The sequence below is a fragment of the Gymnoscopelus braueri genome (genome assembly GCF_963280865.1).
Source record: "Gymnoscopelus braueri genome assembly, chromosome: 22".
NCBI classification, from domain to species: domain Eukaryota; kingdom Metazoa; phylum Chordata; class Actinopteri; order Myctophiformes; family Myctophidae; genus Gymnoscopelus; species Gymnoscopelus braueri.
The window spans coordinates 43,983,217-43,998,814 of NC_137624.1; the positions used below are offsets into that span (position 1 = coordinate 43,983,217).

Consider the following 15,598-nt stretch of genomic DNA (forward strand, 5'->3'; position numbering starts at 1 on the left):
AAATTGAATTTGAAGTTATAATGGTTTGTATAGGAAAATGAAATGAATATCAAAAGTCTAAATACTGAATCAAGCAACTTAAAAACGGTCTGGGGGCGGGGCTCACAAAAGCCTGAGTAGACGATAAAATGAAAAAAAAACAGTAAGTTAGTAAGTTAAAGGTACATTTAGGTCTGATAATGATGTACTGTACATGTTCACATCATGTATACTTTACATTACTTAAAGGGATAGTTCACCCAAAAACACACTTCTTTTCTATCGATTAGTCACCCCATGGAGACTTCAATTATGGACCGGTAGGCAGCGGTTCCGGTAGGAGACACAAAGGAGACTCTTTGTGTCTCCTACCGGAACCGCTGCCGGTCATCAAATTATTGTCTTAGGAATGAGACAAAAACTAAAACATATCCATGAATTCAAGTCTCCATGGGGTGACTAATACATAGGAAAAATAAGTCATTTTGGGGGTGAACTATCCCTTTAACACCATTTAGCAAATTTTGCAAACCATTTTATCATTTCATCAAGTTCCAGAAACAACTAAAGACAGCGGCTCTCAAAAGTTCTCATATCAAGGACCCCAAAATGAATATCCATTTGGCCAAGGATTGGGCCCCTTCCTTACTTCCTTCACATGTGTTACCAATGATACTGATGAAGGCTCTGTTCTATTTAGTGTAGCACAGTGGTTCTCAAAGGACCCCCATAACTCAGTGTACAGATGGAACCAAATGGACTGTAACGTGTTTCCACCTGTACACTCAGAGTTACACACCCGGAAGGGTCCATTTGGAATAGAGCCTTCATTAGCATCATTGGTAACACCTGTGAAGGGAAGTGAGGAAGAGGCCCAATTTATTTCCAATATGACTCTAGGGTTTTACTAGACCTGTCACATTGACAAACATAATGCTCGCAATGTTTTGCACAATTGTCATAATCGTTACCATGTTCATTTTAATTGTGGGAATAGCAGATCTACCAGCTCCGGACCAAAACGTGTCACGTTGGGCTTGTAGATCGTCCATTTCCACGCCGCTAATTCCACTATTAATGTGTTTTTTGAAAGTATAAGAGTAATTAAATTATGTATATTATTATTTGTCATATCTGCCTTGTGCAACTTGCGTTTAAGAAGCCTAAAAGCGGGGGGGAAATAATTGCATTCACATGTTCCAATGTTCAACGCCAAACACAATTAAATCATTAACCCTTTAAGACCGGGAACGCATCCGTGTCATTTTTAGATTTATTTAGGCTAATAAGAAATTGCAGATCTACAAGCTCATAGCGCGGCTATGAGCTTGTAGATCTAACAAGAAAGAAATCGTGAAATTGTGTGCAAATCTTTGATATATATATATTTTTAATAGGGATGCCACCGATTATTCGAATTTTCGAATATTCGTTACAGTCTCCATAATCGAATATGATTTTTAAAATTCGATTTTAATTATATATATTTTTTATTTATTTTTAATTCTTTTTTTTTTATTACGTTTTTTAAGTTTTTTATGCCTTAGTTTCAATCAAAATATATGCTAATACTAATAATAGTAATATTATAGTCTTAATAATTGTAAATGGCCACAGTTTGTTTTACTGTAAAGTGGAGGAAGCCAGCTGCGCTGTCTGTGCAGACTCAGAGTGCTGCTGCAGCCACACACTCAGGGCCGGATTGGCCGTCGGAAGGACCGGGACTATTCCCGGTGGCCTGCATGTTGATTTCTTTTTTTTTTAATCATGGGGGGGGGGGGGGTTACGGTGCCGTCGAATAATCGAATAATATTCGCCAGGGCTGTCGAATAGGCTCAAGGTCAGATTGTGGCATCCCTAATTTTTAAGCGAACATTTGTAACTCAAATCGTTGCTTCTGGGGGGATTCTACAAATGTAGAAATCCTCAGACCCCCATCTCAAAATATTTTGTTCCAGAAGCAAAGATTTTAGTTAAAAATGTTGGTTAAAAAATATATAAATTCAATGATTTGCACACATTTTCAAGATTTTTCCAAAAAATTGCAGATCTACAAGCTCATAGAGCGCGGCACTATGAGCTTGTATATCTGCCATTTTTGAATAGCCAAAGAAATCTTAAATGCGTTCCCGGTCTTAATGGTTAATCGCAATCATTTATGTGACAATTAATAGTCAACGTACATTTTCTAATGGTGACACAGCCCTATAGTTTATACTGGCCAGGTGTGATCCAGGTACGTACCGTGTGGGGCCTCCCGCCGCGTGGTTGAAGATAGCTGGTATTAATAGAGCCGCGTAGGTTGTATGGCACCACGTCCCGAGCACCGTACGCCTTGTATCTCAACGGAGAGCGTTCGTTGGCACCGTTATACGTTTCAGCTCTCAGGGCTCGTTGCTGCGTCGACTCCATCGAGGTTCCATCTTCAAGCCCCTTGTCCTGAGTTACAGACACTCTATTACCAGCTATCTCCTGATGACTCCATCCATCCAGGACCTTCACTGTAGAACTCATACAGCGAGTCAAACGCTGAGTCATAGCTAGAAGCCATGACTCAGCGTTTTTAACTCACTGTATGAAGTAGATTTAGTCCACTCTGCTGAAGGTCACCACATGATTAACCTGCAAGACACGGATATAAACCAACATTACATTTAAAATATTGTATAATAATAATAAAAAATCGAGTTTTTAAGTAGGCTATAGTGCAGGGGTGATGCAACTTTGATGATGTAGAGGGCCACTATATTTACACACTCACTCCAGAGGGACACGTTGCATATTGTTGCTGTCGGGCAGACCCTCTTATTTTATTATAATATACATTTAATTCTCCTTATTGTTCTACTTTTTCCGTAAATGAAATTCGTCATTCTAGTATGTCACACAAAAGTAGCAGATCTACAAGCTCAAAGCACGTCGCGACGCGTTTTGAGCTTGTAGATCTGCTATTTTGGAATTGGAATCCTGAATAATTTGATATTTTTTTATTTGAATCCTGAAAAGTATTTTCTTAATTTAATTTCAAATACTTTTAGTTATACTTAAGTTAACTTTATGAACTTAAATACAAATACATTGGACATAAAGTCCTTAAAGGAGTAGTTCACCCCAAAGAATTACTTATTTTCTATCAATTACACACCCCATGAAGCCTTGAATTCATGGAGATTTCTTAGTTTTTGTCAAAGCCAATAATTTGATAATAATAAAGATCCTTATGTATCCGGTAGGAGACTCAAAGGAGACTCTTTGTGTCTCCTACCGGATAGACCGTTGGTAATCAAATTATTGTCTTAGGAATGCGACAAAAACAAAAAAATCTCCATGAATTCAAGGCTTCATGGGGTGTGTAATTGATAGAAAATAAGAATTGTTTTGGGTGAACTACTCCTTTAAACTGATAATATAGACTGAAGTAATTAAAGCGGGTCATGATTGCATGTTTGGAATTGTAACAGCTGAAATCAATAATATATCACTATTAACCTGCGGGCCGCATTAAGTGAAGGTGGGGGCCCATGTATGCTAGTGTCAAGTATACGTTTGTTGTTGTCGCGCAGGAACCTCGTGTCCTATTTGATCATACTACAGCGTCGCATAAAAGCATCAACAGTAGCAGATCTACAAGCTTGAAACTCACAAAGCAACATGTTTTGAGCTTGTAGATCTGCTACTTTTGCCATTTTTGAATCCTGAAAAGTAACAGTTTTGTGACATTCTGAGGTTTCCTCCCGATAGAGACCATATTATAGTTTCATCTTAGCATTGGATCAAGACTCAGATTTGTTATGGATTTTGATATCGATATTTACTTTAGATTACTTATTCTCCTGCCTGAGTGTTATGTTACAACGTAGCTCTGTTTTCTCTATCCTTAGGCTTTCACACAGTGGTGGGAAAAGTACTCAAATGTTTTACTTAAGTAAAAAGTATCAATACTGCAATGTAGAAGTACTCCGTTACAAGTAATTGTCCGGAATTCAAAATTTACTTGAGTAAAAGTACAAAAGTATTGGTATCAAAATGTACTAAAAGTACCAAAAGTAAAAGTACTAAAATGTTTGAAAATAGCAGATCTACGATCGCGACACATCGCGACGCGTTGTGAGCTTGTAGATCTGCTATTTTCAAATAGCCTAGGTATAAAATAGGGCTGAAGTGGTTAATGTATGTTTTATAATGTAATAATTTATATCTGCAAAGTAACTACGGTACTAACTAAAGTTTTCAAATAATTGTAGTGGAGTAAAGCACAATATTTGCCTCAGAGATGTAGTGGAGTGGAAGTAAAAGTACTGAAAATACTCCAGTAAAGTAAAAAATACCTAAACATTCTACTTGAGTACATATACTTAGTTACTTTACACCACAGCAAACATGAATCCATAAATGTATACATTCTAGATATAAAGTGTTTATCCCAAAGCCACAGATGTTATCCCACCATACGGACCCTTTATGTTCAGTAATATTCCACATTATTCAATTAATAAATGTTTCAATCTGGTCTGTCTGAACATCACTGTATATCATTGGTTCTCAAAGTGGGGTCCGGGGACCCCCGGGGGTACTTGAGGGGGTTCCAGGGGGTCCCCTGCTAAATGATGGATAGGAACCAAATGGACCCTTATCTGTAACTCTAAGAGCGTACAAATGGAACCAAATGGACCCTAACAGGTCCATTTGGTTCCATGTGTACACTCACAGAGTTAAATTAACATTGATTTTACAATATGAATTGGGGTCCCAGAGATAGAAATGCCATTAAAATGGGGGTCCATATCCATAGCTTAATGCAGGTCAAACTGGGGGTCCATGAAATTAAAATGGTTGAGAATCACTGCTAGAGCCGTAAAATATCTTCTCTTATGGGGATCCCTGGCTTATCTTTTCAAATGGGGGCCCGCGGGCAATAAGTGTCAATTTGGGGGTCCTTGACATTAAAAAGTTTGAGAACAACTGCTGTATATATCATTCAATGAGTGTAAGTGGCGCTGTTGCAGCAGGTGAACGCCGGTATTACACCCCATGTAATCCAGGAAATACAATGACGTTCATCCACAGAGGGGATTAAAACACTTTTTTATTAAACTATACTGAACATTAACTGAACACTAACACCCCGTATGTACGGATAACATCTGTGGCTTTAAAATAGTCACTTTATATTTACAATGCATACATAAATATAGACGCACGAGCCTTAAACACAGAACCACAAACTATTTGGTAAAGTGGCGCTGTTGCAGCAGGTGAACGCAGGTACTACACTCCATGTAAACGAGGAAATAGAACGGCGTTCCGACACACACGGGATTAAAACACTTATTTATTAAACTCTACACAATATTATGGAACACAACAGACCCGTATGGAAGGGTAACATCCGTGTCTTTGGACTTAAACACTTTATGTGTTGGATTGGGTTCATTTATGGGGATTTATGAGCCGTTTAAAACTACCAACAAACATCAGACTCGATCACCATCAATAAAATCCCTGACCGTCTTGATCCAAAGCTTAAATAGATTATAAACGCACATTAATGTATATATGGCGGGATTAGATCTACAAACCCCCTCACAGTGAGTGTGGTTTAAGGTTTAAACTTTAGGTGACAATTTAGTTTAGTGACCATTTGGAACAAATGTTTGTTTGATGATAGCCTTGGATCAAGACTATAATAGATGTTATTTTATATATTTATACATTTCATTTCAAGTCAGACTCTATAATACTGGCTAGTTTGATGCATTTTCTCCCTCGGTTATAAAACACAATATTTCACATATTTATCCATGTTGGTGTCATCATAATTCACAGTCCTAGAACACCTTGAAAGCTTAAATAATAATAGTGTTAAATATTGGTGGATAAAAACGTGTCATGTTGATGTAAATTACCTTCTACAGAGCACAGCGGCGCGCTGCACACCAAACAATTCAAAGCAAACGAGCGTCGTGTGCCTGCGTCCTTTTTAAACCCGTATTTACATCCGGTCCAAAGCCCCGCCTACTGGATCCGGTGTGTCAGGTGAAAACGTTCACCTAACATGGACGCACCATTTCCGTTTCCGTTTTCTGACCGGATGTTCAACCTGCAGAGTGAATTGATCCCCCCAGACTGCTGTCAGTCATCAACACTAAACCATCTACACCTGTGGTTCTCAAACTTTTTTCATGTCAGGGTGGGACCCCCAAATTGACACTTATTAGCCCCCGCGGACCCCCCCATTTGACAATATATGCCAGGGACCCCCATAAGATAAGATTTTTTACGGCTCTAGCAGTGATTCTCAACCATTTTGATTTCAAGGACCCCCAGTTTGACATGCATTAGGGCTACGGACCCCCATTTAATGGCATTTCTATCTCTGGGACCCCAATTTATATTGTAAAATCAATGTTAATGTAACTCTGAGAGTGTACAAATGGAACCAAATGGACCCGTCAGGGTCCATTTGGTTCCATTTGTACACTCTCATTAATGTATGAGTTAATGTACACTCTCATTAATGTATGCATATTACATTAATGTATGCATAATCCTTGACCTTGACATGAAAAAGTTTGAGAACAACTGATTTATAGATCCATAATAATCTCCAGACACATAGTGTATGGAGATTAGTAGTGTCTGCTGATGGCCACTAGATGGCGTCCAAAGAGCAGTTTTCCACTCTGTCCATGACAAGTTTTTTGTTACTAAGTAAGTAACTAAGAACATTTACTCAAGTACTGTACTTAAAGGGATATTTCACTTTCAAAAAAACTTTGTCATTTTATCGTCTACTCAGGCTTCTGTGAGCCCCCCAGACCAGACGTTTTTAAGTTGCTTGATTCATTATTTAGATATTTGATATTCATTTTATCAGACACGCCCCCTTCCTATACAAACCCATTATAACTTCAAACTCCATTTTTAGCATGTTAGATTCATCAAAAACACCCGTCCTTGGTTCTGGTGACTCACCCTGCCCTCCTAATACGCGAGGGGGCCGTGTTTTTTCGATTACTTTTTTCATTTATTTTTAATATATTTTTTTGAAAATTAAAAAAATTAAATACAACTAGCCCATACCCGGTCGACCCAAGACGGACACCAAGACAGACAGAGGTTACTCCAATTATATATTAGGATAAAAAAATCAAATTAAATAAATGAAAAAAGTAATCGAAAAACCACGGCCCCCTCACGATAAAATGACAGAAAGTTCTTTTGAAAGTGAAATATCCCTTTAAGTACAATTTTGAGGTATTTTTTTTTACTTTACTGGAGTATTTCCAATTGTCTATACTTTCACTTCTACTCCACTACATCTCAGAGGCAAATATTGTACTTTTACTCCACTACAATTATTTGAAAACTTTAGTTACTAGTTACTTTGCAGATATAAATTATTATATTTTAAAACCAACTTTTACTTGTAACAGAGTATTTCCACAATGTAGTGTTAATACTTTTACCCAAGTAAGAAATGTGAGTACTCTTTCCACCACTGACACAGACATCAATCAGTGAGGTGGGAGGAAGTGACCTCACCTGATTGTCATCGTATAAAGGTTCAAGTGGGTGTTATTTATTTTGCCATAACCCCCACTTTTACTGTGTGGAAAGACAGAGTTGCTTTTTATTAATTGAAGGTGGAGATATGGAGATAAAATTGATTTATAAAAAATACAATACAACATATAGAGAGAATAAACAGAAATTCCAATATTCAACATGTATCAATATATTCATGTTTTAATAACAGATTATGTTCATGTAATTGACTCAGACTTGTCGATAATAGCCAACAAACAACTTAAAGACATTTTAAACAGCCAAAACAGGAACGTTTATATATATATATATATATATATATATATATATATATATATATATATACGGCTGAACCCGTTTGTTCCATTGTAGACCTGTGGAGCAGCATTGTCTGACCGTCTGACAGGCATCTGGACACAATGTATCCACTCCAGCATATCTATCTAACACACTAATAAATAATCCCTGTGAAAATATAACATTTTATTAACTAATTTAAACAAACTGCTTTAACAATCATTCAGATAAGATTGCAGATGTGGCTACATTGGCGATTTGAAAATAACAGATCTATATATATATATATATATCCTGGGTTGAGGATATAAACCCGACGCTCCAAACCTTTGACCAGCAGGTTATTCTTCATGCTGTGGATTCATTTGGGCCGCCGCGGGAGATCAGACATTTACACTCCCAACACACACCAGCCTTCATCCATTAATGTTTATAATTCATTCAATAATTGTAATAGAGTATTTCTACATGATGGTATTGATACTTGTACTTAAAATAAAAAAATGCAGTACTTTTTCCACCACTGCAAACAGTCACCATGAGACAGTGACCATCTGAACACTTACAGATCAGATATGGTCTAACAGTGACCATCTGAACACTTACAGATCAGATATGGTCTAACAGTGACCATCTGAACACTTACAGATCAGATATGGTCTAACAGTGACCATCTGAACACTTACAGATCAGATAAAAATAAAGTGTATAACTCAGTGTTTAACCCATTAAGGCCTGAGGTCCATCCTAATAGTTTATGTTTCTATATCAGTGGTCCTCAAACCTTTTCATGTCAAGGACCCCCAACATTATATCTATTTTGGCCGCCGACCCCCATCTCCAAATATATTGTTCCAGGGACCCCCATCTCCAACTATATTGTTCCAGGGACCCCCATCTCCAAATATATTGTTCCAGGGACCCCCCAAAAAAATAGCAGATCTACAAGCTCACAGCGCGGCACAAAGTGACGCGCTGTGAGCTTGTAGATCTGCTATTTTCAAACATTTCAGTACTTTTACTTTTGATACTTTAAGTACATTTTGACACCAATACTTTTGTACAGTTCTATTTAAACTTTGGCTATTTTCAAAAGACTTTTACACATTTTAGACGGGACATTCTGCATAACTAGTACTATTAGTACTTTAAGTACATTTTAATGCCAACACTTTTGTACTTTTACTTAAGTACAAATACTTTAGTACTTTTTCCACCCCTGCATGAGAGTAAATGACATGAAGTCTAGTCGACCAACAACATGCTCACAGCAGTAGGAGAGGAAAGAGTTAAACATATCAACCCTAGAGTCACTATTCTGCTGTTGTCATCATAGATCACAATGAGCTGAAAATAGCAGATCTACAAGCTCACAATGACCCCAGGCAGTAAAGTCAACAGGGTTTAAGTGGTTCAGTAAAAAGGTTTATATACAAGAAACAACGATACTGTGATAATTACATGATCAAATATACACTGTTCCTCTGTCTATTGTGTCAAATATCAAATATAAAACAATCACATGTCAAATAATAGAGTAGATGTGTTTACATAAGAGACACAAGTATGATACTGTGATTACATCATCATCATCATCATCATCATCATCATCATCAGTGTTGATGGACAGTATTTATGATACATATTTATAAATGTGTGGAGTGGAGGTTTGAGCAGCGCTGTCTCATTTAAATTAATCTAATCTAATCTAATCTAATCTAATCTAATCTAATCTAAACTAAACTAAACTAAACTAAACTAAACTAATCTAATCTAATCTAATCTAATCTAATCTCTGAAGCTGTGGTGATGACTGATTTTGAGGGGGTCTCATTTACACACATGTTGATTTCATAGGGTTAACTTCTTCCTGTCAAGGACCCCCATCTGATCATAGTTTATACCAGGGACCCCTATACAAGACTTTGTTTAAAGAATATTCCACGTTTTTCACATTTCTTCCAAGATTTTTTATGACAACAGGAGATCTACAAGATCTGTAAGCAACCACAACGCGGAACATGGCAGCGCGTTGTGAACTTGTAGATCAGCTTTTTTCAAATATCTGATGTATAAATAGAGGTTAAAGTGTTTAAACTGATTTTGATGCTATATTAAAACATTTAGCTGGGGACCCCCTGGAACCCCCTCAAGGACCCCTGGGGGTCCCTGGACCCCACTTTGAGAACCACTGGCAGAGTTTACACACACACACGCACGCGCGCGCACACACACACACACACACACACACACACACACACACACACACACACACACACACACACACACACACACACACACACACACACACACACACACACACACACACACACACACACACACACACACACACACACACACACACACACACACACACGGTCTCAAAGTAAGGTCCAGGGACCCCCGGGGGTCCTAAGCAAAATTATTAAATATAAAACATAAAAATCACTTCAACCACTTTGACCATTTTATACTTCACTATTCCAAAATAGCAGATCTACAAGCTCACAACGCGTCGCATGGCGGTGCGTTGTGAGCTTGTAGATCGGCTATTGAGATTAACCCTTTAAGACCGGGAACGCATCCGTGTCATTTTAGATTTCTTTGGCTATTCAAAAATAGCAGATCTACAAGCTCATAGCGCGGCACTGAGTGCCGCGCTACGAGCTTGTAGATCTGCTGTTTTTGAAAAATCGTGAACATGTGTGCAAATGTTTGAATATATATATTTTAAAAACAGTTGTAACTCAAATCTTTGCTTCTGGGGGGATTCTACAAATATCTTCTAAAACAGTTTTCTGAAAAACTTATGTTTCTATAATATCAGTGGTTCTCAAACTTTTTCATGTCAAGGACCCCCAAAATTATATGTATTTGGCCACAGACCCCCATCTCAAAATATGTTGTTCCAGGGACCCCCAGAAGCAAAGATTTTAGTAAAAAAAAATTGCTTAAAAAAATATATATATATATTCAAAGATTTGCACACATTTTCACGATTTTTCAGAAATAGCAGATCTACAAGCTCATAGTGCGGCACTCGGTGCCGCGCTATGAGCTTGTAGATCTGCTATTTTTGAATAGCCAAAGAAATCTAAGATGACACAGACGCGTTCCCTTAAAGGGCTAAATAAATATGAAGAAACGTGTTATAATTGTGAACATTTTTAACGACACAAACCCTCTCTTATGTCAGTGTGCTGCTTCTATACCGTTTTATCTATGATGACATCACTATGATGTCACCATGAGTCAGTCATGCCCAAATATGGAGTTCTATGACGTCAGACTTAGCATGGTGTCAAAGTATCCATGGTAACCATGACAACCTGGACTCACTCAAACATGTGGAGTAACCATGGAGACCTGATGTCCTCCTCACATAGAGACTCTATCTCTGCTCACACAGACGTACTGAGGAGGAGGAGAGTAACCCAAACCCAGCATAGAGCGGTTCAGAGAATGTGTTGTGGAAGGTGAAGGTGTACAGGTGAGTCAGTGAGTCTGAGCAGACCTCATAAAAGGACAGATTCCCTAAAGGACAGTCCAGATACACTGCTACTCTTTTGGAGTCAGAAGGACGGACAGGGAGGGCAGTCTGCTTACTATTGTGTATGACACAGTAACTGTTATCATCACAGTCCAGACTCCAGGACTTATCATTGTATCCAAGCAGACAGTCACCACCACCTCCTTTCCTACTGATTCCTCCGTAAGTCACTGCTATAGAAACCTCTCCATTCCTCTCTACCTCCCAGTAACAGGGTCCAGTCAGACCCTCTGTACACAGAACCTGACCCCATACATCAAACCTGTCAGGATGATCAGGAGGAGGAGGACCTGTCCTCCCCTCTGTCACCACCATGTTGTTCTCAGACAGAGAGAGGTCACTGGATGCTGTGTTTGTGTTCAGTGTGAGATGAGAGAAATCTGATGAGAAAATAACACAATAAACATTAAATACATCATTCACTGAGTAACACACACACGCACACACACGCACGCACGCATACAGTCTCTCTCTCACACACACACACACACACACACAGTCTCTCTCTCTCTCTCTCTCTCTCTCTCTCTCACACACACACACACACACACACACACAGTGTCTCTCTCTCTCTCTCTCTCTCTCTCTCTCTCTCTCGCTCACACACACAGTCTCTCTCTCATGCACGCGCGCGCACACACACACACACACACACACACACAGTCTCTCTCTCTCTCTCTCTCTCTCTCTCTCTCTCTATTAGGGTCTAGTCTGTAACTGCGGAGCCCCTTGAAAACGAGATGGTTCATCTCAAGGGGTTATTCCGAATAAAGAATTTAAATATATAACATAACATTTTTCAACTTCCTCTGTATGTCTTTAATATGTCTCATTTCAGCCTAAAAGAATCACCATGCTGCTGCCTCACTAACCAAGGCTAGCACCTAGCTAGCTTAGTTAGCATTAATCTTCTTCATAAACAGCACTACAACGATACAGTGTTGCACTAAAGTACCTTTAAAACATTAACACAACATTCTCACAACCCCTGGTTGGTTTTTATCAAGCATCTGGACTCAAACAAGCAAACAAAGTATGTTATGACATGGTTAGCATTAGCAACAGGCTATGGGTCAAGTGGTTTCACAGGGGTCATACCTATGTTCCCCGGACCTATGTTCCCCCACTAAGGTTATGGTTAGGGTTAGGTTTAGGTTAGGTCCTATATTCCCCGCTCTCCTAGGAAAGCGGGGAACATAGAACCTGGGGAACATAGGTACGGTCCCGTTTCACAACAACACTAAACTGACTGAATTCTCTTTGCTTCAGGATCACAGTAGGACTCCAATAAGAGAATGTCTCATAAGTGTTATGGAAATAATCTACAAATAATCTACAATAAATGACAATTCTGTGTTTTTCAAACCAGTAGTTGTTCTTCACAGCTTGTGCTCAGCAACCAAAACGACCTGGAAGTGAAGATTACAGAACAGAATGCAGTTTCTGAATATATAGAGAAAGTGTATTGCGCCCTCCGGTGGGAACAACATGCTATGATAACATTTCCAGTAGCCCTATGACTCATATGGGTATAGATGACTATAGCAATGATAAGATCAGAAATTCACAATATATAGCTTTAACTTAAGGGGGGATGATTTAAAGGTAGGGTAAGTGATTTTCTTTTTTTGTTAAAAAGGTTAAAGTACTATATTGTGATAGTAATCATTGCTACAGAGCGTTTGTTCGGTCACAGGGGTCTCTACAGCTCTTTAGTAAACAGAATATAGTACAGAATATAGTATTACCAGTCAGGTAGGTGACAACATTTAAGCCAATCAGGAGAGGGCACTGAAAATGCATTTTCTGTTTAATAAAGAGCTGGAGAGACATGGAGACTCCTTTTACAGAAAACACACTCTATAGCAATGAGTACGATCAGAATAAAGAGCTATTTAACACTTTATTTTAACCAAAGTAAATCACTTACCCTACCTTTAACCACATATTATAACTTAACACCACACAACAGTAACCCGGGGTTACTAGGTAAGATCGGGCCTTCGCCGCCTGGGCACCTAGGCTGTGGAACGCACTGCCGGTGCAGCTAAGGTTAGCACCATCCGTGCCTCTGTTTAAGTCACTTCTGAAAACCTACCTCTACACTAAGTGTTTTACCTAATTTTTTTATATGGCTATACACTGTAATGTTATTTTTCTAATTTCATGTTTTGTTTTGTTTTGCTGTCTGTTGTTTTTAATCTTGCTCTGTGCAGCACTTTGGAACTTTGTTTGGAAAGGTGCTATACAAATAAAATTCATTATCATTATCATTGCGTTACTCTTCCTTTAAGCCTGATGTATTTCGTTGACCCGAGTCCCCCAGGGTCTATACCAGGCCCCCTCCTTTTTTCCCTCTACACCAGATCTCTTTACCTAAAATAACCGTTCTACAAGCTCATAACACTATACGCAACACAATGCTTGAACTTGTAGATGTGCTTTCACCGAATGTTCGCCCCCCAGAATAGGGAATCTAGGGTTGATGTGGTTCAGGGAGTAAGATCATGTTGAAGAATGATGTATAAACATTTGACCCAGACATGGAGGCTCACTGTCTTTTGTTTCCCTCAGGTGTTGTAAAAGGAAACGTTACAAACTCCCTCAGACTACAGGAGACATTGTGAAAGCAAGACTCCTTCTGCGATACAGTGCATTCAGTTAGGAGCTGTCTTATATTAGACTCAGATTCATAATATTACTGTATGTTTTTTGGAAAATACTTTTTTAATGTTGTTTATTTTAAATTAATTAATTGACACATTTCAACCAATACTAGTAAAATAAATGTGACCCAGCACGATAAAGGAAAAGTCATTTTTTTCATCGTTTTTCATGTCATATGAAAGCAGGGAATCATAGCTACAAATTGACATATTGCTTGTGCAGTTTGACCCACCAGTTTTCGAGATATGGCTTATAGAATGATGTCTTGTAGAGATTCAGTGAACTGAGAAAACTGCCCTCGAAGGTTCACTTCTGTGATCTGTGAGGATTTTAACACCTATCCCAGAATGCATTGCTGAAAGGTGGGGGTCTGAGGGGGGCCTTGTAAACACCTCAGATGCTGTCCCAGGGTGCATTGTTCTCAGCTCCCAGGGTCTTTGAATGTTGGGGTCTTCACAGTTTTAAAAGAAATGGCAAAACTAAATAAAAATGCTGCTATAACATTTAGCCCAGGTTCAGGTTGTTAATTCATAAATGCACGTTTCCCCTTACATGAAACAAAATACGCAAATGGGTCCATTTGGTTCCATTTGTACAATCTCATGGGGTCTAATCAAGTACTTAGTTACTACTGGCATAATACCTTACATGAAAAATGTTGCTACAATAACCTTGGTTATTAGTGTTTATTCATTCATTTTTAAACAGGGCAGTCATGTTAATAACATCAAGTATGTACCAGATCCACCAGACTAAAATCTTGACTGTGCAAATTGCACTGTGCAAAAAATCTAAAGTGCTAAAACATCATCTCAAACATTTACTTAGTACTTGTGCATTCCTGCATAACCAGTAGTTACACGAATACAGTTGACACTAAAGTTCTTATTCATATTAAAAAAGGAAATAATAAAAATGTTGCTATTTTATAAAAGTGAAGCTCACAACTTGTCTTCTAATTTCACTGTTTGAAACAGGGCTCAAGTTGTTAATGCATAAATGCACGTTTGCCCTTTTCACTACTGGCTTACTGTACCCAAAATTACCCAAATGGGTCCATTTGGTTTCATTAATGTTGCTACAGTAACCTTGTTTATGCATTCATTTTTAAACAGGACAGTAATGTTACACTGTGCAGAAATCCAAAATAGCCGACCTACAAGCTCACAAGGCGTCGACTAAAGTGTGAAAAAAGTGTGACCCATCGTGTGCTTGTAGATCTGCTATTTTTACGAAACATGTTTTGTGTTTGTGTATGTCGGACGTTGATTGTGGCTTCAGATTCGATGCTATCTTGGAATGGTTTGCCTCATTTTGATCACAAGGCCCGTACCTTAAAATGGTATATAGCTTGACTATGCGGGTGACACACACACACTAGTGCACGTGTTTGTTTGTCTGAAAAAATGCAAAAAAAACGCTTGTGTTTCGCTGCTGCGTTCCACAACACACACACCAACTAGTGTTGCCATGTCTGCTTATTATAAGCAACCTTGTGTTCTGTAAAGTTGCTTGTAAATATTGGTAGTTGCTTTTTTTTGTTGTGAGATTGTAGAT

The 15,598-nt window shown here is 38.5% G+C and overlaps 1 protein-coding gene across 1 annotated transcript; it reads right to left on the reverse strand.

The window, feature by feature from the left end:
- Positions 1-9,011: 9,011 nt before the first annotated feature.
- Positions 9,012-11,783, reverse strand: LOC308078102 (stonustoxin subunit beta-like). Its single transcript, XM_080419178.1, has 2 exons — positions 11,170-11,783; positions 9,012-9,142 (listed from the first exon to the last, which is right to left on the reverse strand). Exon 1 carries the CDS (start codon positions 11,687-11,689, stop codon positions 11,216-11,218), a length of 474 nt encoding a protein of 157 aa, XP_080275304.1. The 5' UTR covers positions 11,690-11,783; the 3' UTR covers positions 9,012-9,142; positions 11,170-11,215.
- Positions 11,784-15,598: the final 3,815 nt, after the last annotated feature.